Raw genomic sequence first — 27446 nt, forward strand, 5'->3', positions numbered from 1 at the left:
AGCTTTCCAGGATTTATTACATAGCCATAACAAATGACTCCAGGCAGAAACTTGGCAAGTCTTTCTATAACGTAGGAGGAAATCTTTTTTTTAACAATTTTTAAAAAGGAAAAAAATAAATAAGTGTTTACCACTTAAACTTACTCGTGATTCTTTTGATAGGAAAGGCATTCAGATAAAATGCACATCTTTACATTTTGTTTGTTTTACAAATGTGAAATATCAGTATTGGCTTGTAAGTCAAATTTTGCCAGCGATTTCTACAATTGCCCTCCTACCTGCCAAATTTTCAATGATTCTAGTATTGGATTCTCATGGTCCTGTGTCTGATGAGTATAATGATTTGGGGAGGTGCTGGATCACTTGACTGTGAGTCTTTATGTTCCATCATGGTAAACATGGACGGTTTAAAAAGATAAGATTTGTTCTGGCGGGAATTCCCTGCAGATAGAGATTTCTTACTCGCCTATATTCTCAGGGCCTAGTTATTGTAGATGTACAATACTCAACTCCTGGCAAATGAATGATAAACACATAAAAGAGCAGCTTGAGAATTAAGACATAGTCTCTATTCATAAGTCTCTTATTTAAGTATTCACTTAGTAAATAATCACTATCTAGTACCTTGGGAAAATCTTTGAAACTGTAAGCAACATGCAACTGTATCTTTAATGTCTATGCCATCCCTTATTTTTGAATATCTCAGTGGATTATTATAGCAATTAAATGACCCAATGCTATGAAAGCACAGCCGGTTGCAAAACTTTTTTGAGGCTTGGCTCCCCATTGCCTTCCCCATCTCTTGGGAGTGTTTGAAGATGCTATACAGAAGGCTCTGAAAAGTGTGAAATGCTATGTAGATATAATTGAAATGTAAATGCTCACCACTGTAAATATTAAGGTTAAGCCACCCCCCCCCCATTACTGTGAAAGTAAAACCTGGTAAAAAGTATACATTCTTTCTCCAACATATTTGACTCCAAATCAACCTGATTTATCTGATGCATTGGGTTGACTGACCCCAATGTTTTAAAGATAAACAGGAGATACTCTTAGAATGACCTTATTCCATCTTGAGTTCTTTTTTTCACCCCAGTTTTACTGAAAAGTAATTGGCATACATCACTGTGTAAGTTTAAGGCATACGGCATGATGGTTTGATTTGCATCTATTGTGAAATGTTGTTTTCTTTATTTTCGACTGGAGAAAATATCGTTTCCAAGTATGACTTTTGAAGTCCACTTTAAAAATAAATGAAGTCTAAAACTCTGAATAAGTATATCTGTATTTTACTTAACTTCCAATCTGTTCAATTATTTAGTTCTTATAACCTGGTAAGCTGTTTGTGTCTGCTTGTTTTTGCTTTGTTTTGTCTTGAACTATGTAAGAGGCTACTTCCAGTGAAAACACAGACTACAATTTAAAATCCCTTACCATTTGGAGGGCTTGTACGCTTGTTTTATTAAGCACTCTTGTGCTCCCTCTGCTGCCGTGAAGAAAACCTTCACGTTCAAGACCCCAGGACATTCCTCTGAGTGTCCACTTGGCAAAGAAGATGCAGATTTGTACATGAAATCAGGGCTCTTCTGAAAGACCGTACTATCTGACCAAAGCATAAAACGTAATCATGTTTCATTAAAAAGTACAAATTAATTAAAGGGAGAGGGAATAAAAAGGGAATGCATAGAAAAATTAAGCTCTGCATCTGTGGGCGAATTCACCTAGGCAGAGCGCTGTAGTATGGACTGCATTCTTCATACTACAGCGTGCTCAGGAATCACCAGGGGTGCTGGTTAAAAGGCAGATTGTGATTCACTAGGTGTGGAGTGGAACTCTCATTCTGAATTTCTAAAAAGCTCCCAGCTGCTGCTGCTGCTGCTCTGGAGATAAAGCTTTTAGAAGCAAGATGTAATACATAAAGATATGATATCATATATACTTGATAGCCAACTTTAAGCCCTCAAAACTAGATACTATCAAAACAATGAGGTAGATATAAAGGATAAAAATGATTTTCCGTGGCGTTTGAGCAATGCAGAACACAGACTAGGAGTAAGGCTAGGCAGGCCTTATTTCTCAATTTCCTTTCATTTTAAAATTTGCCTTATGCTCATAAGAATACAATATCAGGTTTATGAATAGGACTGGTAGTACTACATATTTACCTACTGGCTTCTTCGAAAGCCCTGCCCTTTCACTGAGTTTTGATCTGCATGAGAAAGCCCTGTTTTTAAAGGATCGGTGTCAGTTATTTGTACATTTAATATTTTGCCATCTGAAAATAAGACATCTCTGTACTAAAAGTAATGAAACTGTATCACGAGAATACTGTTTACGTGAGACCTTGCAGGAAGGAATAGTTACAGGCTTTAATGGCGCTTTATGGCTTTAATCTTAACGGCTAAGAAAGTAAATGACACATTTCTTATTAATTGTTTTTTACTCTTTGGGTAATATACATATTTAGCTTCCTTAAGGGAACATTTAAATTAATCGACTCACTCTAATCTGAATTATGTGTTTTAATTTGGTTAAGGTTGTTAAAATAACTTAACTGCCTGTGTCAGTGTAATAATTAAAATATTAGCTGTTTTTGGCTGGAAATTCTCTCAATGTAAAAATCTCTAAAAATAGAGTGGAGGTGGATTGGGCAGTCTGCAGAGTAAAAACATTGCAGTTAAGCCAAAAACATGGCCACCAATATTCTCCCTTGCAAAAATATTTTAGATGAAGTTAGTTTTCGTGAAGGCTGTCTGAAACTGAAATGAAGAGCAGAAGCTCTCTGATTAACATTCGCAGGCCAGTGATAATAATAATAATAATAATGCCTGCAGCGCAAAGCGTAGGCCTTCTGGGTGCCCAAAGGCCTGCCTCTGATCCTTTCTGGCGAGCAGGGGGAGGAGCCAGGACCGGGGTTCTGCTCTGAGATATTAGCCTTCACCTTGATAATGCCTGTCAACAACAAAACACCAGGAAGAGCCTTTTCAGGAAACTGATTCTAACTGTCCACTAGAGGCTGTAATGAGACCAACAATGTCACTCTAGAGCAACCTGGGATTTAAACCGTAACAATCATTGCGTTTTAAATGAAAAAAAAAAAAAAAAAAAAAAAAAAAAAGAAAGAAAGAAAAAAGAAAAAAAAAGTTGTAGGAACGAGTAAGAGTGAACAGTAGTAGTTTGATTTAAATAGCCACGTATGCATGTGCATGGTATTTCAAAATGTGAGGAAAAAAGATTATTTCCGGGGCTCTACACCTTCCTAGCTGTGAGCACGCTTATTTTTATTTCTGCAGCACGTTGGCTCTACAATCCAGTTGTTTAGAAGCTGACACATTTCTCTTGGTGATTCTGTATCCTGCTTCGGTTGGTGACTAACCGTTAGGTCATAAGTAAACTCAGCCAAAGGTTTCTCCCCATACGGCTTACAGTCAGGAGTGGTGGCTTCCAGAGAGAAACTTATGGGCAGAGATCATGTTTCCAGACACTCGGTTCGAAGCACCTGAAACGGGTCAAACGCTGCCCCGACACCTACTGGTCTTCCAGAATCATCTGCAGCAAGCACGCCCGCCCGCCGCGCTGAGCTCCCTCCAGCACGGATGTCACTGCGCTTCCTCCAGGTGCCACACCTGTTGGCAAGGTGCACCCCTCGACAGAAGGCTCCTCGCCACCCAGCTAACACCTGGCGGCGGCACGCGCGGAGGGGGCGGGGCGGGGCGGGGGGCCGCGGGGGGCCGCGCCGAGGGGCCGAGCGCGGAGGAAGTTCCCCAGCGTGGATCCCCGAGAACTGCCATTTGATGCTGGGTTTGCTTTCCGTGTCTCCTGCACCGGTTACCTCATTTCCGATTAAATTAATGATCCGAATGAGCCGCGAGAGCAGAGCGCGGGTCGTCTTCCGAGGCTGGGGCTGGGTGCTCCCGAGCGGATTTCCAGACCTGCAGAAAGCGAAACGGGGTGGGGGGGGAGGAGGGGGCACCCGCTCCGGCAGGCAGGAAAGGTGCCGGTGCACGTGCGGGCGCGGGGACCCTGCAAACTTTCCAGAGTCGCACGCAGAGGCGATCCCGCAGCCCCGCGGGCCCGGGTCAGGAGCTGAAGCCGCTGCACGGCGATCCGAGTCAGCCCCCTTAGACGATTCTCGGCGCGCCCCGGGCCGAGGGCACGTCGGGATCACCCCCGGGCCCCCTCCCCTCCGCCGGGGGGTCTCCGGCCGCCTGCGAGCCGCGAGCCGGAGCGCGACGCCCCCCGGAGCGTCCTGCAGGCCGCCCCGAGCTGCACCCCGCCGTCCTCGCCCTGTCCCCCTCCAACTAGGTGCAGGGACCCGGGGAGGCGCGCGAGGACCGACCGGTCACCGCTGAAATTACCTCATCGCTTCAGCTCCCCGCCCCTTTCCCAAACCTGGAAGAAGCGTCCCTCGGGCCGGAGGCGCCCCCCCCGCCCCCCCCGCCCCCCGCTCGCCAGCCGGTCGCGGGCCGCGCGCCGCCTCCCGGGGGCCGCCTCCCCGGGCCGCGCGCAGCCAAGGGTTAAGGGCGCGGGCCGGGCCGGCCGCCGCGCCGTGCGCTCGCGCTGCTCCGAGCCGCCCGCCGCCCGCCGCCCGCCGCCCGCCGCCCGCCGCGGGCCCCCCCACCCCCAAGTCGGATCCTTGAGCTGCGGCGGCGGCAGCCAACTGCTCCATATTTGGCTTCTATTACACATTTACATACTGGAGCGAGCGAGCGAGCGAGCGAGCGCGAGAGAGCGCGAGGGAGGGCGGGCGGGCGGGCGGAGGGAGGAGGGAGGGGAGGGGAGCGGGGGGGTAGGAGGAGGAGGAGGACGAGGAGGAGGAGGAGGAGGACGAGGAGGAGGAGGAGGAGGACGGGGAGGAGGAGGAGGAGGAGAGAGCGGAGTATACCGCAGACATCATTTCTACTACAGTGGCGGAGCCGTCCAGGACCTGTTTCACTGCAGGGGGACCACAAAACAAGCCCCGCGGAGCAGCCGCCGGAGCTACAGCAGCCGCAAGACACTGTTTCTCTCCCTCTGCCCCCCCTTCCCCACGCAACCCCAGATCCATTTACACTTTACAGTAAGTGGCTATTTTTTTCTCCTCTGATTCTCTCCTCCCCCTCCCCCATCCCCTTCGCCCCTTACCTAGATTAAAATTGGCCCCTGCCCCCGCTCTCCAGAGAGGGGCAAAAGCAACAACCAGCAAACAAACCCCAAACCCCAGTCGCCGGCACAGAAAACAGCTGGAAGAGGAGCGAAGGAAAGCGACGCGTCGTGTTGTGTGTGTGTGTGTGTGTGTGTGCGTGTGTGTGTGCGTGTGTACATACAACCTTCTCCCGCTCCAGCCTCCCGGGCCGCCACCCCCGCTCGGGGCGCAGGGACGGACGGCAGGGGGGCTGCGGGCCGGTGGGCGCCCGCCAGGCGAGGGGGCGCGCCCGGGCTGGGGGTGCGGGAGCGGGCGGGGGGAGCGGCGGGGCTGCCGGGGCGGCCGCGAGTGCGGGGACCCGTGGCCCCCTCCCTGGAGGCGGCGGCGGCGGCGGCGGCGGCGGCGGCCGGGGGTCGCGCTGCCCTCGCGTCCCGCCGCCCCCTGCGCAGCCCGGTCCCCCGGGAGGGCGGCGGAGCCAGTGGGTCCGGAGGGGGCCGGGCCTCCCCCCGCCCCCCGCGGGGGGCCGCCGGCCTCTGAGCCCGGGGCGGGGGTCCCCCCGCGGAGGCCGGCCTCGCCGGGCGTGTGGCTGCGGCCCGGGACTCTGCGCGCAGCCGGGCGCCGGGCGGTGGGAGCGCGGGGGGCGCGGGGGGTGGGCGCGGGGGGCGCCGGCGTGCGGGTGCCGGGAGCGCGGCTGGAGCGGCGGCGGCGGCGGCCCTGCTGCCGCCTGCTCCTCCTCCTCCTCCGCCGCCGCCGCCGCCGCCGCCGCCACCGCCGCCCTGTTGGTGCGGCCGCTTCCTGATCATGTGCAGCCGCCGCCGCCCGGAGCCCGGAGCCCGCGAGCGCCCCAGCCCGGGCCGGCGCCCCCGCCAGCGCCCGCGGCGGCAGCGGAGGAGCGGCGCCGGGAGTGAGCGGCTGCGCGGCTGCTGGGAGGGTGAATGAAGCCAGGAGGAGGGGAAGGAGGAGGCGGCGGCGGCGGAGGAGGCGCTGCGGGGACTGGGATGCGCCCTGGAGCCCCGCTGCTCGCTCACTCTGGGCCGGGCCGGAGACTCCGCCACTCCCGCGGCCGCCGCCTCCTACGTGGTCCCAGCGCCGCGAGCAGGCCGGTCCCGCCGGGGGCAGGGAAGGGGCCGGCCGGGCGGAGCGAGAGGTGAGGCGGCGGCGTGAGTGTGAGTGAGTGAGCGCGCGCGTGTGCGTGTGTGTGTGTGTGTGCGCGTGTGTGTGTGTGCGCGCGCCTGTGTGTGTGTGTGTGTGTGCGCGTGTGTGCGCGCGCGCGGGGCGGGGGGCGCCGGGGCGGGCGCGGGGGGCAGCGGCCCTCGCCGGCCCCTTGGCTGACTCCGCGGCGCCCCGACCCCTCCCGGGCCCCCCGCCCTCCCGCCGCCTTCCGAAACTCCGGGGCTTGTGCTTTCATTTTATTTCAGACCACGTAGGGGGCTGCCTGGAAGCGGTGCAGCAATTCAGGTTTTCTAGGGAGACCGAGCAAAAGGACCTCCGTGGGGGGTGGAAGTAGGGTGGTGGTGGAGATCTTGCCAGAACACAGCAGCAGCAGCAGCAACAACAACAAAAAAATCAGTTTCCAGGGACCCTGGGGTTCGGTTCAGCCCTGTGGCTGTTCTGTTTTGTTGTGCTTTCTTAGTATATAATCCTGCAGATAAGAGGGTAACATAAATACTTCGGGAGATTGGGAAATTGCTGAAGAGTAGTAAGGGGGGGAAAAAAAAAAGAGCCAGTCGGAAGCTGGTTATATAATGCGCGATGTGGCTAACGAGAACGGCAAGCTATTTTTATTTTGTTTACCGTATGCTGTGCAGTAAGGGACTCCTCCAAACTGGTTCTGTCCCCGAAGAGATTCTTAGCTTCCCTGCGAGATCCGCAGGGTACGATCAGTAGAATTAGACGACCCCCTTGCACCCGCAGAATAAAAACTACCGCCCTAGAGTGGCAGGCTCCCTGCGTGTCCCTTGGTGCAGGCACGGGAATGTGTATATGCAAATAAGCTCTCCTTTGGCAATCGAGTAGTCACATCTCAATGACATTTGTGTTTTGTAATGCAGCCTGCTCTTAATATTTAAACATTGTCGGTACATATCGCACAGAGCAGTGGGTAGTTACTTGATGGTTATTTTTAGGCAGAGCCAGTTACTTTTTCAATAGTGTTAGTTAGCTAAGCCATTTCTGTTTGGGTTTCTGAGGAGCCCTGCTGTTCCTTCCTAGAAGCCCCTGTGAGCCCACCCTGTGGTTTATTTGTAGTTTGATACTTGGACTTTTTTTTTTTTTTTTTTTTTTTTTTGGTGGAGTGAAGCCTGTGCCTGAGGAAACCACCACCAAAGAGAAGGTTGAGAAAATCCTGCACATGAACTCTTAGAAAGGGATTGCACCATAACAGCTAACGCCGTGGCATTTAATCTCCTCTGATTGTCCTCCAAGTGTGCGTGCCTCAGTCAGTATTTTAGCAGCTTCACAGACAAACGGGCTTGGAAGCCACCTTCCATGGACAGCAGTGGGTGGAGGGCTCCCCCGAACCCTCCTGGCTGCCTGTCCTTCTCATCCTGTAGATAGTGTCAGTGGTGTAGGCTTTCCCTGCACTTACTCTGGCCCTGATCACTCCTGTAATTAGATCAGGCTGCCATGGCAACAGACAGTGTTCCTCCGTCCATTCAGGTGGGTTTGTCTTGTGCCTGGACTACTCCAAGTGTTTTATGCACAGTATTTGTGCTGCTCAAGCCAGAGGAGAGAGTTCACTCCTTGGGTTGTGTCTCCTTTCAATCATGGGGGTGGGGGTGGGGAGGGGATTGAGGGGAAAGGGGGAGGGTGGATAGGGGAGGGTGGAGAGGATGCCCAATGACACTTCCAAGCTACTAAACTTTTCTAAAGGAGACCAGCCAGCGGTTCTTGCTGGATGCAGCGGGTAAATGCCTCTCTCCCCACACAGTGAGCGGAGCCTGGCAATCCTGCTGATGTTGGTGGTGAACAGATCAACAAGTATTTGGTACTTGTTAGAAACCTTTGAGCTTAGGAAAGCAACATTTCTTTTGCAGTCTGGGGCCTTTGGCCTGGCGGACGCTTAACCCCTTCAAGGGCGAAAGCACCCATCCCTGAGAACCTGTGTTGCCAGTAGTCAAGGGCCGGTTTTCTAAAGCGTTCACTGGGTGGTGGAAGTGATTTATTTAGGAAGCCTGTCCCCATTGCCACATTTCAAAACTGTACCGTTACAATAGGCATTCTTACAACGAAAAATAGGACGGACTGGAGGAGCCACTCTGCATGTGTACATTTTTAATTTGGACCTCTTGGCCATTCCTGATCCTCATCTGTTAGTAGTAAGTTCAAAGATTTTTCTCTCAGGTGAGAGGTGGTAGAGGCCTATAGCTAGTAGACTGACAGTGAGTGGTGCTTTTACACAATAAACAACTTGTACTGTATTTTGAGATGTAATTTAATGAGCACTTAATAATTTGTAGAGCCGGGAGCAGTCTACTCTTTGCGTTAGGACACCACCTCTTTAAAGCCACCAGGCGAAGAAAAATAATATTGTTGCCAAAAAAATAGCAAGGAGAGAAAAGTGGGTAGCTTCGTTTGCTGAAGCTTTGTGTTGCACAGGGATCCACCTGAGGGGGAGTATTTTAATAACCCTGATATTTGCAAGAGAAAGTAATTGAGAATAATAATGTCTTGATTTGGTTGTGATCCTGCCTGTCAGTTTTCAGTTTTTACAGCCCCAGAGCTAAATTGGTAAATCCTTTCTTGCCCTGGGACTAGGATTCCTTCCCCACAGGGGGTTTATGACTTTCTACCATTTAGTTTATGTGGTTGGTAACTTGATTGTGGCCTGTTCAGATCTAGTGCTGCTGTGGTTAAGAGAAGCTTTTTTTTTTTTTTTTTCCTAGGAGGTAAATAGATGGGAGGCAAGGGTATGAAATAAGGCAGAGAAGTTTAAGTTTTACACATTTTGGAGGTCCCGGATTATATTGTGCAACATACAGAAAATTTCTTGCAGTAAGACATGAATATGTATTTTTGGATACTAAAATGAGTATGAAAAATGTACTTGATTGGAAACTGTGAAAGTCAGTATTTTCCCCTCCGAATTTCGTTTTACGAGGGTTTGGGTTACGGAAGTGATGCCTTGTCAGGAATATTATAACTAGGCTCCAGAGCTTCTAAATTGTCTTTTAGGGAGAAATTCAAGAAAAACTCTTTAGCCATCAGATTATGTCGAGTGCCTGTAGATGGCCTTACATTTCATTGTCTGTGAGTCCTGGGAAAGGCCAGCCTTAAGAGATTATTAACATTAGTAAACACATTTCTGTGACTTCTGTATTTGTTGTCATTACAGACTCACATTCCTTTTATGTAGCATGCCTTTATTTTTTTTTCCATTGTGAAATGTCAAGTGGATTTTACTTTTGCCACTTACCTTGAGTGACAGTTTCTGATGACTAACACATGATGACAGCGGCTCATTTTGTTTCCTATTAGAAGTTAGTCAATAAACATATTTTATCAAAACCCTGGAAATTAGTGTAGGAGTGAATGTTAATTCTTTCAACTCTAGTTGTGGGCAGTAACACACAGCTTAGACTCTGAAACAAATGCTTGCTTACTAATGTGACATGGTGCAAGAGATGTCGTTGCAGGGTGGACATCATTTTCAGGGTGGACATAAATAATTTGATTTCCATGACTTTTTATTTTTGGAATTATTCAGTAATTTGAATGATTGACTTGCGTGAGCGATTTAGATAGGTACAAGCCTAACTACTTCAAAGAACAGATTTAGTTCTGGTTACGCTTCCAAAGTTACCAGAAGCAGGCCCTCCTTATTTTGTAAAAGCATTGAGAATAATACATTGTAGAAATCTTGGTAGAGATAATAATTTCTGGCCTAGGGCATTCCTAACAGGACTGCCCCTGTTTAAGAATGAATCTTATAGTTTTCAATTATGCTGTTCAAATTTTAGTTTCATTTAATTCAGTTTAATAAAATACTCATTCAACATGTCTTTAAGAGATGATATAATAATGAGCATAACTGAATGCTGTTTTAGAGAATATTTTTAAATGTTGGCTGAGAGAGTTGTAAGTGGATCAAGGTTCTGAAAAAAATATATATAAATGCTTAAAATTATAGGCGTAATAAGATTTAGGTGAATCATCTTTATTTGCGGAGATGGTTTTAAGCATCTTTTTTTCCTATTTCATAATTTATGTATTCTGTCTTCATCAGTGTAGTGATATATTTTGTAATCCTTATGCATACGAACTTTCCACGCTAGTGTGCTATAAATGTTTGTAGTACATGTTACCATCCCGAATGTACTGAAACACGTTTAGAACCATTACAGACAAAAAAGCAACACGCGTTATATTTTATTTGATATGTTTGATGTTAGCAGAAATGTCTCATTGATTTTTCTATGACTTTTAATGCATACCATTTGTGGAGTAATGAAAATGCAATGGTAATTGCCATAATGTAAGCAAAAATGGTATCCTACCTGAAAATGAACTTTTCAGAAAATTCATTGTAGTGTAATCAGAATTAACTTAAGGGGGCAGAGGTTCCCCTGATTATGCTGTTTTGATTCAGGCTAAGAGGAACTCTTTTTTTTTTTTTTCCACATGACACACTTTGAGGGAGTTATTTAGCAGAAGTTTTTAGTAATCATCGTCTTAGCTGCTAACCTATCAGCAATTTATCTTCTAACATGCGAAGAAAATGTATTCTTCTGTCACTGTGTTTGGCACAGTGGCTTTTACTGCACCCTTAGCTTTGGCCTACTCTCCTCGAGTTATTTATATTATCTACTGTATTTATTTATATATTATTTCCTCTTTACTACCACATCGGTGTTACTTAGACCATCTATGTTAGTAATCTTCCGCTATAAATGGAATTGTGTTATGTAGTTCACTGTGCTTTTAAAATATTAAGTATTCTATTTTTAGTGTATATGTTGTAGACAACATTCTATAGGCTACAATGGGGTTTTTTTGTGGGTTTTTTTTTCTTTTTTGTATTTTGTTTGCATGTTTTTGCAATGCTTCCACTCTGCCTTCCTTTTACTCTTGTGTTTCTTCCCTCTGATGGAACAGTAAGTTATGTTAACTCTCTTAATTACTGTAATTGGTGTAGCAACACAAATACTTTTGAAATAAGTAGGCATACCAGTGTGAAAGTAAATTAATATTTTACAGCATTTGCATCATGTTTGACTGTTCTGTACACTTCAGCAGAATAGGAGGAGACTGTAATTTGGACTCTGTAAAACCTTATCTGCCAGGTGATATGTAAATAGCACTGTGTGCACACATAGATATACAAGCAAACACTCAACTGTTAGCTCATAAAGCAAGTGCTGTCTGCAAATCCACGGTACCTGCACCTTGTTCAGAAATGATTATCCTGTATTTGGATGCTTCCTCTGAGAAATTACTAGATCAAAATAGGAAAACAGCCACCGTGTAAGGGCAAATAGAATTTTGTGAGCTTCTCTAACTTGGCCACCATTTACATTTGTAACTCAACGAGCTTCCTCGTGGAAGGATAGACTTAGTGGAGTCTTCCAAGGACTTCAAAGACGTTACAGTCTGGAACAGCTTCCCTACTTTCTCTGTACTCACAGATTACATGCGGAGAAACCAAGGATTACAAAACACACTCCTTTTGCCTATCAGTCCCAGGCATGCAGTAGATGCTTCTGTATATACTTGGTGAATGGATTCGTTAGAAGTAAGAATGCTTTGGCTACTATTCATGACTTTGAAAAGTGTTGGAAAGCAATCGAAATTATTTTCCTTTCCAGCTGGGCTGTGCTCTTAAAAATAGTGAGTGTGTATGGATGAAAATAATCATGACTACCGAGATGTGTTGCCATGTACCCAAGGATAATTGGCTCACTTACCTGTTTACGGATTATTCACATTGGAGATCGTATTCATAACTCCAGAATAGTTTCTTTCTGACATCCAGTGTGATCCTGGGCCTCCTCCTTCCTACTGTTACCTGGCGTGGGCTTAGGAAACCCAAACTAAATTTAAAATCAGCCCAAACAAATATACAGATCAGCGCCAGTAATCAAAGACGGAAAATCCGCCCAGCAATGACAAGTTTGGGGGTTAGCTTATAACTGTGCTACTGATTCTTTATTTAACATGGACAGTTGGGAATGACCAGTATTTAAAAATATTATTTTAATAGGGCTGAAAACTCTTGTTAGCAGGTCAAGTCTTCAACTTCTTCCATTTCTGTGCATAGGTCTTTACCTCACAAAAACTACTACAAGCACCAAGCTCCCTGATGGAAAGGTATATGGAAGATTCATTCATTCTCTTGTCCATCCATTCACACATTCACTCATTCATTATACGGTGGATAATTTTTACTTTACCATTTGCAAGGCATTGCGGCAAAATGAAAATGAAGTAGACATACATTCGATACCGACATAATTTAAAATCTAGTGGGAAGTCTAGTGGACTTGTGCACACTTCTACAGTTTTTTCTGCATTTGATACATTTTTCTATCCCATTAGACTGGTATGCTAATCACCAAGTTGCATGTTGATAGTAATATATGCCATATGAAAATTAGACTTTGGCTCAATTCCTATTCAATCCATGCCCATTTCACCTGATATCCCTGTGATTACCGGCATGTGTTTATCAGATGATGGGTTAGAATCATTAGAGAAGAGAATGACAGTCCCTGGCTCAAAATGGGGAGACCGAGCTCTTAATTTGATTGAAGGGATGACCTTTTTCTGCGTTGGCTTTCCTCTGAGCCCTGTTGCCCCAAACCAGAGCTGCCTTCTGAGCTGGCTGGTATCTCTAATTCTCATAAAGCAAAACGCAAAATCGGTTGTCCTTAAAGTTTAGATTTCAGTGTACAGATGCGCTAAGGTGGAATTATTTTTTGAAGTTATTTGTTCTGGTTTTCACTTTGGGTTTCTTTTCCTACATCCCCCCGCCCCCTCCCCACCACTGCAGGAGCATCGTGCAGCAGCCAGTCCCCAGGGTGGTCCGTTCAAGCTGCGGATTTGTTTGCCATCACTCTAAGACAATCTCCTCCTCCACGGCCACTCCAGGGAAGTGCATCAGAAATCAGGTGAGAGTTCTGCTATGCGTGTCTAGTCTCCATCAGAGGATAAAGTCCTACCTGTTCGGAACGTCACCTAGTTATACCCATGCTCTCGCACATTGTGCACTGGTGGCTGTGACTGCCTTTGCAAACTACATTCCGAGAGAAATTGAGAAAGGGCCAAGAGAGGTTTTTTGTTTTTGTTTTTGTTTTTTTTTGTTTGTTTGTTTTTAAACTTGGCTTAAATGGTCTCTCTTTGTGGTTTAATTTAGAAGAAAGTGGTTAATCAAGAAGTCTGTGTTGGACTTGGTGGTGATGGGCTATTGTGTGTTAGGCTTAGGCCTGGTCGTCTTCATTGCCATCTTTACTTAACTCCATGAGACCGTTGTGCTGCCAAACTCTTCCCATAAGTCACAGTTTTCATGTTTTAAGTTTTTGTTGTAGAATGAATCAAGCGTAGGGAGACAGAGGCCTGTTTGTTCAGTGGCAACCAGTATTTGTCGAATCTTGAATTTCTTTGTGTCTGTTTGGATTTTACAACTTCCTGATTGCCTCACGTACAGTAAATTTTTCTGGCCTGGAGAGTCATGCAGACACAGGGTGTATGCAGTGTTGATGACTCATGGTTCTGTATTGAAGAGAGGATAACAGGATTCTGCCTAAATGAAATCGGGAGACATGGAAGTTCGAAGTTGAGGCAAGAGGGCTTGGGAGCCCTGGTGTATGCAACCAAAGGGGATTGTGAAATAGATCCCCTCTTTCTATTTACCTTGGGAGTGATCCTACTGGAAGTTGTGGAAATGGACTCCTTCAGAGGTTCCCAAGCCTGGCTGGGCAACAGAATCACCTGGAGAGCTTAAAGAGAAAGAGAGAGAGAAAGGATTTGTGGCTCCACCTCCTGAATCAAAACGAACCTTTAATGGTCTCTTGGAATCATACTGATGCTCTATAGGTTTGGGAACTGCTAGATTGGGTGGTCTCTGGGCAGCCCTTTTCAAGTCATGTTCTATTTCCTTACTTGGCGAGACACACAGTCTACTGTTTCCGCACCTCCTCTATAAAAATCTGGATTTGCAACTAATTTGTTACGAGGTGGATATTTGCTTTACCGAAATGTTCAATTTAAAAATGATTCACCAGTGTTTCTTAAATAAAGGGCTCCCCCTCTATACCTAAGATCGAATTTTTAAGTTACACATGAATTCCATGGCATCTGAGCTAAGAGCATGGGGGTCTGGAACCAGCCTGTCTGCAATTCATATCTGGAGCTGCCCCTGTGTCCTGGGGAGTCCTGTTGGCTTTCTGCGCCTCAGTTTCTTGCTGAGCAAGGTGGAGATAAGATTAGAACTTTCCTCTAGGGCTGCTGTGAGAATGCAATGAAATGATACGTGTGTACGGAGTAGGATGGTACCTAGCATATGGTTTGTGATCTGTGAACATAAGTTATCTTTGTGATCACGTAACTTATCTCTTGACAGGATGATTATAATGTTCTTGTTTTGTGATGGTTGCTCCTGGACCATACATGACTAGGAGCCAGTAAATAGCACTTGTACCTTGGTCTTTGGACTGACACTGTAGACATTTGCAGCTCTGCAAAGCAAATGAACCTTCTATTTATTTTTCTGAATTTTGTGTTAGTTCGTTTCTCTTACTGCGCCAGGATGCATACGTCGTGTTTTTCTATTGTTGTAAGGCAAACTGGTAAGTTGGGTGCACAAATGAAATTATTTGTGGTCTGAGTGAAAAGAAACAAAAACTGGAGTAACTGAAGTGCAATGTTTCGGGAAAGTCCCGTTGGAGAATGGGGCAGGAAGTTATCCCAGACATTATAGCCTTGTGAAGTATGGACCTGGGTCCTTTACATTTTATTGGCAGTGGGTCAGGGAGGTGTTGTTTAAAAGGAAATAGAATAACCCCAGAGTTACATGCACAGGTAAGCTTCTTAGGGTCTGCAAGTGTCAGCTGACTGGGAAGGGGTGAGATGCCTTACTGCTGCTTTATCTCTTAGGGATGTTATCATTTCATATGTTAAGCAGAGAATCCTCACATTGAAGTTTCTGGGGACGTGGTTTCATTGCATATGTGGTTTGCACATTTTTTCACCTGGCTTGTTTGAAAGAGAATTTTATTGTGAAAACACAAGCATCAAAAAGTCCTGTCTCTTGGCCAGTATGTGCAGCTTACTGAGAAGACACCGAGATTTTTATAGTATATTAAGCAAGTCTGAGTGTCTTATGAATACGTATTGTATTACCGACAAAGTAGTGCAGAGTCACCTTGAATTCTAAGCAGCTGACATTTTCTGTGATTGCATTGAAAGGAAGCTTATAAGCATTATCTAAACATTTTGCATAAATAATAGCCTCCTTATAGTGCTCACAATCGATGGTTAAATGTGAGCAAGGAAATAGCATCATTCATGCTGTACTCTTTTATATGTTCATTAAGGTTTTTGGTTTTTTTTTTTAATTAAAACCTAGGTTACAAGTCTTTCTGCTTCTACTTATTTCGTAAATAGGAAATGGCTGTAGCAAAGTTATGACCTAGCTTGTTCAAAGGCACGATCTGTGTAAAGAAATGATTCATTCATTTATTCACCGTGTCTTTTTTAAACTACTACACGGCTGTGGGAATGAAAGTGAGTAAGAGCTCCCAGAAGGAGGTTGCATTTTTCGTGGTCAGGTAGGGGCAAGAAGAAATGCCCGGGAAGAACTAATACAAAGCAGAATGGGGTGGGTTGTCCTTACTGGGGTAAATTCTGACACTGAAGGAATTCAGAATGACGCTGAGTGGGATGGTGAGGAAAGACTCTGAGGAGGAGGGATCATCTGAGTTCAGCTCTGAAGGCTGGTTAGCATTTCTGTGGGAAGAGATGGATGGAGCCCGGGGAGGACCGAGGAAGTGGCTGGGACGCAGCAAGCGAGCGCCTGGGATCTAACCCACAAAGCCACTCTGGCTGCAGCAAGGTGCTGGTGGGCATCTGACTTGTACATGGGGTGGGAAGAAGATTACTAAGAGCTCAGGTCTGGAGATCAATTTGGAGGAGTCTTTGGCATAAAAGTGGTCTTTGGAATTGGGCTTTGGGTTCTTGCTGCATTGGCAGAAAGTGTGCTAGGCCAGCAGTGGTGGTGGTGGTGGTGTGTGTGGGGGGTGCCTGTATGTCAGGACTGACATCAGCGGGCATGGAGTACGTGGAGGGGAGGGTAGAGGCCGGGAGAGGAGCCAGAGCATAGGTGCAGGTGCAGCTTGGTCCTCGGAGAGCGAGGGGCAGGGAAGGTGGTGCCAGGCTGGGAGAGCGGCTGGGTGGGGAGCTGGGTCTTCTCCCTGGAAGCTCAGCGCCGAACTGCAGCTCAGTGAAATCATGTTGAAACCTTTATTCCTTTAAGACCTTAAAAATAAAAAAGAAAGAAAGAAAGAAAAGAAAGAAGAAAAGAAACCTGGGCTAATTTTAGCTAAATCTAATATGTGTGTGTATGAAAATGAATGCTGCTTTTGAAATTCGGTGCATGCAGTATCTCTTTTCATTTCAATAAATGATCCCTCTATTTTCATCTAAACAGTTTTATTAAGATTTTCACTGAAGCCCTGTGCATATTAACAACAATTCCAGCATTTCGTTTGATCTTTTCCACCGTCGGTTTATTCATCTTGTGTGATAGGCGTAAATCACATTGTGCCATCTACTTGACTCCGGAGCAGTTGTTCATTTGTGGCAATTCATTTACTGTACTTTGATAAAGCACATTAATATGGGCATATTTGGTAATTCTAAAGGCTTTCCTGGAGGCTTAATGTGGACTCTTAAAAATGTGACAACTTACAACACACACACACATACACACACACAAACACACACACGACACAGCTTTCTGAGCGTTTTGGCTTTCTGTTTATACTTTATAGAAAATAAAGAAATACAGAATTAGTGAGCCTTGACTCTGGGAGGAAAAGATTCTAAGACTCCATGGCTCAAAGTGAAAGGGAAGGCTGGGAATGATCTGGTTACATGTCTGTTGGTGGGCAGTCTGTTTTAATATAATTAGAGAAAGTCTGCAGATTATTTAAGATTTTTTTTTTTTTGGACCCGAGTTATTCAGCTGGGTTGCCTTTATTCCCCAGACTAGCTCAGAACAAGGCAGTGGCTTCCATGCCTACTGTAAGAGGCAAGGTTAGGACAGGAGCCAGAGGGATGGAGAAAACACAGCCAGGGGCAGATCCTTCTGTCAGCACATGTTTACTGAGCATCTCCCGTGTGAGAGGCATTATGCCAGCTAGGCCCTCAAGGATTTGTGGAGATGGTCAGTCATTCACACTTACTGTGCATTAACTCATTTAATCCTTCCTGCAGTCCTTGGAGGTAGGCACTGTTATTATCCATCCTGCACAGAGAGGAGAAGCAACCTGCCCCAGGTTGATCAGCTGTTAAATGGGAAAGTCATGCTTGGATCCCACCCTGTACTCTTCACTGGGGCCATGCCTTATCTCTCAAGCCCTGAGCGCTGCCTGTAAGAAGCCTACAGTTGAGTCGAAAAGGCAGGGCCTGCCCAGGAGTCATTAGTTACAGAATCACAGTAGAGATGCGACATCCTCTGGCAGGTCCAGAGCAGGGAGGGGTTTGTGGGCGCTGAGCCTTCCATTTGGGAGCTTGCCCTGTCTGCTCAGTCGCATGCAGGCTGTCCTCGAGGGGTTACCATCCTTCCTCTCCCTCTTCCTCCTGCCTCCGAGAGTCCTACGCACTTTCAATAATTATTAATTGAAGAAAGTGATGACAGTGGCACTCTGCTTATCTGTGTTTCCAAGGATTGGCTTAAGTTGGGCTCCAGCTTGATGAGGTTCGGCATCAAAAGTCCCAGTGAGATGATGAACTTTTGACTCCCCCAAGGGCTCCTCCGGGTCATTGCTCAGCTTGCAAGATTTGGCAGATACAAACTATTCATCGCCCTGGTTTGTTAGGTGGTGGGCTGGCACGGGATGCCCGCTCCAGGAACAAAACGTGCCGCGAAAGAAGGACGGGCTTTGGACGTGGTGGCCATGGGGAAGCCAGGGTCGCCTGCACCCTCCTGTCCCTCCCCTGTCTCTCATTTTCTCTCCTCCTCTGGATCCCTGGATGAATCTTTAACCTCCTGGCGTCAGACAGATAGAGAAAGGATAAAGATCGCTTTTCCCTTAGCCTGCTTTGGGGGCGATCAGTCTGTCTTCCTTAGGTTGAATGAAAATCACAGGATTTAAGAAGAAAAAAAAAAAGTGCCTTGAGAGGCAACGTCTCTCGCTTCATAGACGCACAGAACACATGAGGACTTGGGATTTACTATCTGTGCACTAGCCTGGCAGCCCCAGCCTACATCCCAGCTGTAATCATATGTGATGCATTTTTATTTACAGATTAGGAGGCTCTGCCTCTGACATATGACTAACCGGGAAGCTCCTCCCTACAGCAGTTTGTATGTCATCTGCTTCAGAGAACTAATTGCTTGGCAATTCCCCTTTGGTAATTCCCTCTTTATTTTCTGATGAGTTACTTAACAGTGATGGGCTCGTAGAGCAGAGCGTGGAGTTTAATGTGTGCTCCAGAAACTCCACTGTAGGCCTGGGGGATATGTTTTTCGAATTCTGTTTAGCTTTACTGAAGGAACACTGAAACCATTATATGGCCTGTTAATATTTCACTCAATACGAGGTTAAACACTGAGCGGTGTGCAATTTTCCCAAAGAAATCCGAACCAGGCCTCTTTTTAAAATGTGCCCCTGTGCATTTGAAAATTATTAAAAAGGAATTTAATATTTATAGAATGCTTAATGCTCTTTTAAAAATATGATTTAAAATAGAGTAGCTTTCCAGTGCAAGGCAGGGTGAATGTGGTGGTGGGGAGAACTCGCAGGTGACCGTGAGTTTGGGAACCGACTTTCTGTTTCCTGACCTGCTGCAAGTTGACTTGGGATGCTCATTCTACCCTGCGGGGCCTCAGTTTCCCCAACTGCAGTGAACCAGATGGTGAAGGATCTGATGGCTTGGGCCTCTTTGCTAACACTGTGCAGTTCCATGAACAGATTTTCTTGTGATTTTTCTTCTTGGCTCCCCTAAGACCTTTGGTCTGTCAAACATCATTTGCTGTTGTTTGACTTTGTTAGGTTTTGCATTTAATTAGAATTTACATTTTTAGCTATTACCATGTCATTATTTATAGAGTATGCCACAAGCGGTGCCTACAATCATTTATCACCCTATCTATATTAGTTTCCTAGCATAATACTTTTTCTGTGCCTTTTTACCATTCTTGCTACCATGCCCCAAACAACTCCCATTTCTGGAGTGGATTTGTTATAACTGGGAAGAATCTTTCAGCTAATTGTGGAATTGGTTTTTGCAAGGAAGACTGCAAAAGCTCTGCCCTCCTGCAGTAGCATCAAGGGTCAAATTCTGCTTTTAATTTGCAAGTAGAAATCCTTTGGATGTCATTTGATTTTACTTTCACATCCAGGATGGACTCTTGAGGTAATTCCTTTTCTGTTATGCCTCAACTTTTCCCATCCATGTGTGCAACATTACCTTACCTTATGGGTTAATTTATAAGCAGTTCATGTGATGTCTCTTGATTCATTATAGTTTGGTTAATTTCTTTAGGCAGCTTGTGCAAACAGAAGAGGTGACAAGTAAGAAAGTTCTATTGTTTTATTTGTTTTGTAGGCAGAGGGGAAGGGAAGAAGCAGTTCTCATGGCGGTTGCAAGTGAGGGCTTTGAAGATGGGGAGGTTGAGATTTGAATTCTCGCTCTGGCCCCTTAGGTGTGTGACCTAGGCCATATTTCTTGAATCTGTGACTCTCAGTGTCGTCATCTGTAAAATGGGCAGATGCCAACCTCTATCTTACAGAATTTTTGGAAGGATCAAATGAGCATCTACCACATATATTGCTTATGGTATGATCTCAACACATAATTTTAAAAAGAAGGAAAAGACATAGAATTTAAGAACTGGGGGCAGCCCGGGTGGCTCAGTGGTTTAGTGCCACCTTTGGCCCAGGGCCTGATCCTGGAGACCTGGGATTGAGTCCCATGTCGGGCTCCCTTCATGGAGCCTGCTTATCCCTCTGCCTGTGTCTCTGCCTCTCTCTCTCTCTCTCTCTCCCTGTCTCTCATGAATAAATAAATAAAATCTTAAAAAAAAAAAAAAAAGAACTGGGGGAAAAAATGAAAGCAAAGAGCTGCATGTTTGCAGGTACTTGGGAGCCCCTTCCGGTCAGGGTTTGAATCTCAGGTGGGCCTTTGTACCTTGGGAAGGCCCAAGCACCCTTCACTGATCTAGGCAGGAAGGGTTGATCTGCTATACAGAAGAGGCTATTTGCCACTGTGTTATTGATAGAAATACTACATTTTAAACATCTGTTGCCTATACATCACAACAATAAACGAAAACCAATAAAAGCAAAAGTTCCCTTTTATCCCATCATCCCAGTCCATAAATCATGTTTACCTCTATGAGTTGTCCTCTAGTTCTTGGTAATTTAACACAGAACTTTTTTCAGTTTTGCTTTTTTCCATTTAGCATAAAAATTCTCATTTGTAACCTAGACTTTACAACTATCATTTGCAAGGATTAGGTATTCTATCAAGTTGTTTTAACTTAAGTTTTGTGTTAATATCTGGACATTTTCGTTGTTTCTAGTTATTTACTGTTATTTTTAAATTTTTATTGTTTAAAACATTTTTTTTTACTTTTTTTTTAAGATTTATTGGAGGGAGGGAGAGAGAGAGAGAGAGAGAGAGAGAGAGAGAGAGCGCGGGCAGTGTGAGGGGCAGAGGGAGAGGAAGAGAATCTCAGGCGGACTCTCCACTGAGTGCAGAGGTGAATGCTGTTCTCCATCCCATGACCCTGAGATCATGACCTGAGCCAAAATCAAGAGTTGGGTGCTTAGCCGACTGAGCCACCCAGGTGCCCCTACTTATTTACTGTTATAAAGCAGTAGTGAATATCTTTGTACACTTAAGTATTTACTTAGGATACAGTCACAGTAGGGGATCCCTGGGTGCGGCGCAGCGGTTTGGCGCCTGCCTTTGGCCCAGGGCGCGATCCTGGAGACCCGGGATTGAGTCCCACATCGGGCTCCCGGTGCATGGAGCCTGCTTCTCCCTCTGCCTGTGTCTCTGCCTCTCTCTCTCTCTGTCTCTCTCTATCATAAATAAATAAATTAATTAAACAAAAAAAGGATACAGTCACAGTAGAAAGCCTAGGTAAACTACCATGGTGGGGGGAGCAACTCTAAATTGTTTTCTAAAAGTCTTGTACCATGGGACACCTGGGTGGCTCAGTGGTTGAGCATCTGCCTTCAGCTCAGGTTGTGATCCTGGGGTCCTGGGATCGAGTCCCACATCAGGCTCCCCATAGGGAGCCTGCTTCTCCCTCTAGCCTATTTCTCTGCCTCTCTCTATGCCTCATGAATAAATAAATAAAAATTTTAAAAGAAAAAATAAAAGGCTTGTTGTATCTATTTTGATTATTACTAGTGCTATATGAATGAATGTGCCTTGCTCCAACCTGATTGACTGTGGGACCTATTCCTTTTTGGATACTTTAATTAATTAATTAATTAATTTTAAAGATTTTATTTATTTATTCATGAGAGAGAGACACACACACACACACAGACGGGGAGAGAGAGAGAGAGAGAGAGAGAGAGAGAGAGAGAGAGAGACAATCTGGGCCAGTTTCCTAGTCTCCTCTCCCCACATTTGGGGTTCTCCACCCTCTCCTGCTGACCCGTGTTCCTGTTAGGGGGCCCTGCCATGGGACCCGTGCTGGCTGCCTAGCAGCCTCCTTTCCTCGGGCCTGAGCAGTCGGTCAGGAGTTTCAGGCCTGGCGAAATTGAGCTGTTCTCAGAGATCCTAGCTTGCGGTCTTCACACCTTTTGCTCATTTAGCCTACAGGCCACCATGCTGAGGAGGGGCCTCCTTGGGTCTGGTTTTCATTTACAGTAGACCAGAGAGGCTCACTGCCACCCTGCTTCTTTCTTGTTTCCACTCTTCCCTGGAGGGAGCCCTTGGAGCAGATGGTGGTGAGCACTTGTCTAGGTGTTGAGCTTTGGGGACATCTGGTCTCAAAGTCTGAACTTGGGCCAGTGGCTCAGCAGGGCGGGGTGGATGGGGATGTGATATATTCCCTAAATGGCCTCCCTGCGTGTCCTCTTGTGCTGGTCCAACCAGTTTTCCTCTCTGAAGCCCAAATGCACGTTTCTTCTGACTCGAGATCTGTTTGCATCTGTTTTCCCTCACTCCTGCCCTGGTTTTTCATGGTACTGGGGATGAAGTCCAGAATCTGTAACCTGACACAGCAGGCCGGGGACCTTGCTTATCTCTCTGGCCCTCTCCCTCATCTGCTGCCCCTTACTTGCTTCACTTCACCCACAGAAGCATTTCCTCCTTAGAAGCAACTCGTGTCCCAGCTTTGAATCTTGCTGCTGCCTTCCTTGACACCTACCTACTTATTCCTATCTTTCTGGCTGACTTTGCCTCATTCTTAAAATCTCAACAGAGTCTTTTCCCCAGGGAGCCCCGGAACGAGGTTATGTGCTGCCTGTTGGGCTCCCAGCACCCTCTTCTCTCCCCCTTTCATAACACTTTGTCATCCTTTTCCTTAGCTCAGTGACATCCCCCATTCTTGGCATTTGGCATCTAGTAGGCCTGCAGTGAGCACAATCATTTCCCCTATAATGTGACTTTTTCCGGATACAAATTGGATGTGATTCCATCTATTTAGATAGATCATGATTTACGTCATTGTGGTCTGGAACCAGAATGGGGCCTCGTGGACCACAGTGGTGGAAGAAGTTTGTTTGAGTGGCTTTGTGTGTCGAAACAAGGGGTGATAAAGGTGATAAAAATGTGTAAGAAGGCTGTGCTAAGGAGACAGAGAGAATGAAGAAAGGCCCAAAGATGACTTTTCCAGAGCAAAGACTGTGTGGAATAGAATGCTGGATTCGCTCAGGGATATTTAAATTTCATAGTACTACACTTATAACCCACAGAACACTATTATTATAGAAATTCAATGCAGGAAAAGATTGCTTTGTTTTTTAATGTCTAAAACTGTCTTTCTTGATATTGAAAAAATTCCTACTGAGTTTCGATTACATAAGATTCTTTTATTTTTTATTTATTTTTTATTTATTTGGAGGGGGAAAGAGAGAGAGGCAGACAGAGAGGCAGAGACACAGGCAGAGGGAGAAGCAGGCTCCATGCAAGGACCCCAATGTGGGACTCGATCCGGGGTCCCCAGGATCACACCCCGGGCTGCAGGTGGTGCTAAACCACTGTGCCACCAGGGCTGCCCTGATTACATAAGATTCTTATGTAGGAACACAGCTAGCACGTTGAATGAATGAATGAATGAATTTAGAGTTGCCTCCCTAACCCCTATTCTCCAGCTTTTAAGCACCCTTGGGACCCCAGTCTCCAACTCGGGTGAAAGTTCCTGGTGAAGGAATTACCCCAAGGAGATCATTTTATCTGGAAGAGAGTAGTTCCAGAGTCCTAAGCAAGGTTGGTCCAATTGAGGTAAAGCCCCACAAGGATTGGGGAACTATGCACCCTCCTCTGTGTAACCCACCCATGATGGGGTGGAAGGGCAGTCCACCCATGATATCTCTGTGCCTCTTGGAGTTGGCTGGCCAGGTGGCCATCCACCTCCTCTCTCTTGCATCCTTGGACATTGGAACGTAGGCCATTGTGAAGTGTGACCTCAAGCTGCAGCTTTTTTGGGGGGCGGAGGGGAGAAGAGACAGCTTTTATATAAGGAGCTGGGAAAAGATTGCTTCCCTCTGCTGCTTCTGGTGCCCTGATCTGACACTTTTCATAAGATTAGCAGTTTTGTTTTTTTTTTTTTTTTTCTTTCATAAGAGGTCATAGGACCATAAGATAAGTTTATTATTTTATTGACAGGAGAAAAGATGCTCTGGTTATTTATTCAGAAAAATCTTCTTCCATAAAACCTGGCTTTCTTTTGAGTTTGAAGGAAATATGGTGATGGCATCTAAGCCCAAATATTGCTGTTTTATTTTGGCTTTCCTGTTCTAATGAAGCCTCTGTAACCCTATGTACCTCTGTCTACTTTTCAGGAGGAACAGGTTGTGATTTTTTTTGTTTCCCATCTTGGTGTTCTCCAGATGAACAGTACTATTTAAGAAATCTGTGTAGGGACACCTGGGTGGCTCAGTGGTTGAGCGTCTGTGGTTGATCACAGGTCGCGATCCCCGGGGTCCTGGGATCGAGTCTCACACTGGGCTCCCTGCAGGGAGCCTGCTTCTCCCTCTGCCTCTCTCTGTGCATCTCTCATGAATACATAAATAACATCTTAAAAAAAAAAAAAAAGAACTCTGTGTAAATCGATAAAAAGGAAGGGAGACTTTTTTTTCCCTCTCCCTGCAAGCTCTAGATCCAGTTTCGTCATCCAGAGATCAGAATAGGCCAACGGGAGGAAGAAGCAATGTTAAAATAAGGGAGTCTTTTAGAATGCGACTTTGAAACGTGGGTCTTACCAGCAGTAGAGGAAGCTTCTCCAAACAGAACCCTCCAGTTCATTTCATCTTCAGGTCCTGGAGAGAGGGCTGTTAATCTATGGAAATGAACAAACACTAGCTGTTTGCTATTCTGCTATGCAGAGAACATTTGGTGGACTGACTAATCTCAGGGTTTCTGTTTCTAAATAGTGCACTTTTTACTCTTTGCCCTGAAGTCTCAGGAAATGATTTCCTTAAAAAAATTTTTTTTTATGAACTTTTCCATTTTAAATGTGCAGGGTCTTCAAAGACTTCACTGGGCTGATAAGTCCTATTTTTTTTTTTTGTTGTTGTTTGTTTGTTTCTCTTGTAGGACTGGTCAAAATTATCCTCTTCTTTTCTTTCTTTCCTTTTTTTTAAAAATTTTATTTATTTATTCCTGAGAGACACACAGAGAGAGGCAGAGACATAGGCAGAAGGAGAAACAGGCTCCCTGTAGGGAGCCTGATGGGAGACTCGATCCCAAGACCCCGGGATCACGACTTGAGCCAAAGGCAGACTCTAATCCACTGAGCCACTCAGGTGTCCCAAAACTATCCTTTTTTTCTGGGGATGTTTTGCAGCCTCATCCTTTGACTTAGTAAATACGGCCTTAAAAAGCACACTTAGACCACGTGCAGTGGCTAGTGGGTCATGGGTCTGCTGCAGCTGATAATAGTGTATCACAGAATTTGGGGTGCTTTGGATAAATTGTTTCCCTGGATAATCATAATGACTTCTTGTCTGGAGAGTATCTTCCTCACGTTCCTGGGGAGGAAGCAGAACGTAAGAGGTTGACCAATGTTCTGGGTTCCAGTGGCCAGAGCCTACATGGTCTGTGCTGTGACCTTGGCTTTTCTGACTTGGAGTTCGGCTCTCTTTGCTGTCACCCCAGGAATTAGGCAGTTGTGTCTTTTAATTTGTAGACTGAAAAGACATAACTTGGCTTAGCTGATATGGTTCGATGGAGCAGTCTTGAGATAGAGCTGGGAAGGTGCGAGAGTACAGCCCCTTGGATATATACGCAAGCCTTGTTACCCAAAAATATTTCATCATAAATTTAGCGAGATGTGTGCATAGTGCCTACAAAGCTTAATGGTGTTAAGCTGGTGTTTTAAGATGGTGTTTTTCCTTTTGCAGTCCCTGTACCTTTAAAGTTGAGCTTTTAGAGCTGGGTTTCCCTTAATGCATCGGTGTCAGCAAGGCTAGAAACATCAGGAAATCAAACTTCTCTCATATGTGGAATCTTGAAATCTGATGCCATCTTCTCAGAGAATGGACGGGAAGGCATTATGATCGGGTCATTTCCAGACTGCAGGTGCCTACTGTCTCTCTGCTGGATATCACAGAGAGGGTTGAGGAAGCTCATGTAGCCGTGTATGAATCGGATTTATACTTCCTGGGCTGGACAAAACCAGCACAGGGTGTTGAGTTACTTCCATGACAAGTATCTACTGCCCCATGACAACTAGAGGTTAATCAGTAAAAATCATCCTCCCATCTCTTGATGCCAGGAGCGTATATAATCACTGTGATGAAGCCTTTTCTTTCTTTGCAGAAGTAATTTGGTGGCTGACGATCATGCTGTTGGCTTCAGAAATACCTGGAGTCTGATTCACTTGGAGACTTTACTGAAGCTAGATTTTATATGCAGAATCCTCATTAGAAATTCTTCAGTCATGACAAAGGGCGTCTCTCTTTTAGGCGTTTCCCCCACTCAATCTCTTTACAGCTTTTTCCTAGGAGTCAAGACCATATAGCCTGGCGGGGGAGTTTTGCTTGGTGATGGAGTAGCTAAGAATGTTTCTCTCTAACAGGTCACAGAGAGTGCTGGTGGACATCTCTCCTTGCCTTAAGATCTTCGTTGGAAGTCCACGGGACTTGGTGTCTTTGCCGTTCAAAGTAGCTATGAGCTCGCCAGGAGGCATAATGCGTCACCATTTTATTCTGGGCCACCCTAAAGGATGACACCCAGCTCCAGAGACCTCCTCTCGGACATCATTCCTGAGAACCAGTGTTTTAGCTCTTCCATTGTCTGAAATCTGTTTCCGACTGGTTTTGAGCTGGCTCAGGCTTAGTCATTAAATGCCTAGGACAATGTTGAATGCTTTTCCTGATCACCTTGCAGCCACACACCTTTTGTCGCTTTCGTTGAGTCTTGACACAGATAATGCTCAGAAACAGGCACCAATCCATTCTTTCCATCTTGGCGTTTCCCCACAGGCACAGTCCTGGGATGACCTGGAATTGAGGCAGCAGCGGAGGATAAATTCATCTTTCACCGACGTGTTCGTGCTAGCTCTAGTCTGTCTCTCTAGCTTTTAAATACTCAAGTGATTGGTTTTGTGTAGAAATGTGTGGATTGTTGGATTGGAAGAATTTTCTCCCTGGATTTCTAGTGTTTACAGAAGCAGATAGAAAGAAAGGTTCTATCATGGGTTTAAATAGCAGGGCCTTTTTAAATGAGTTAGAGGCACTTAAAGATGGTACAGAATAAAAATGTAAGCTTAAAAATTTTTTTAAAATTGTAACACAACCCAAAGGTGTATATTAATGTTTTGCCAGGAAAGGGTCAAAACTGAAAATTTGCAACAAAGACAAACGAGAATAGAACCAGTGCACACAGAAGCTGACAAGTATATGCCCCTTGTTGGGAGTTCAGCCCGTGGAATGTTCTGTAGGACAAAAGGAATGGAAGAGATAGTTCAGTAACA

At 45.7% G+C, this 27446-nt stretch overlaps 2 protein-coding genes across 5 annotated transcripts in view; one reads left to right on the plus strand and one right to left on the minus strand.

The window, feature by feature from the left end:
* Positions 1-3857: 3857 nt before the first annotated feature.
* LOC140594843 (uncharacterized) lies at positions 3858-26660 on the minus strand. The gene is made up of 4 exons (XM_072731936.1): positions 26584-26660; positions 6920-6983; positions 5125-6198; positions 3858-3932 (listed from the first exon to the last, which is right to left on the minus strand). The coding sequence occupies exons 1-3, from the start codon at positions 26658-26660 to the stop codon at positions 5125-5127; spliced, it is 1215 nt and encodes a 404-aa protein (XP_072588037.1). The 3' UTR covers positions 3858-3932.
* ATXN1 (ataxin 1) overlaps positions 4786-27446 on the plus strand; it is a 403943-nt gene continuing 381282 nt past the window's right edge. The window contains exons 1-3 of one of the 4 annotated variants that reach the window (XM_025999331.2): positions 4902-5059; positions 12381-12430; positions 13113-13230. The gene's annotated coding sequence lies outside the window, so the exon portion shown is untranslated. Of the gene's footprint in view, positions 5060-6083; positions 6273-12380; positions 12431-13112; positions 13231-27446 lie in introns of those variants that run through there. The other 3 variants (XM_072729077.1, XM_025999330.2, XM_072729076.1) reach the window with 3 other exon arrangements.

Source organism: Vulpes vulpes, chromosome 12 (assembly GCF_048418805.1).
Source record: "Vulpes vulpes isolate BD-2025 chromosome 12, VulVul3, whole genome shotgun sequence".
In the NCBI taxonomy this organism is placed as follows: Eukaryota; Metazoa; Chordata; class Mammalia; order Carnivora; family Canidae; genus Vulpes; species Vulpes vulpes.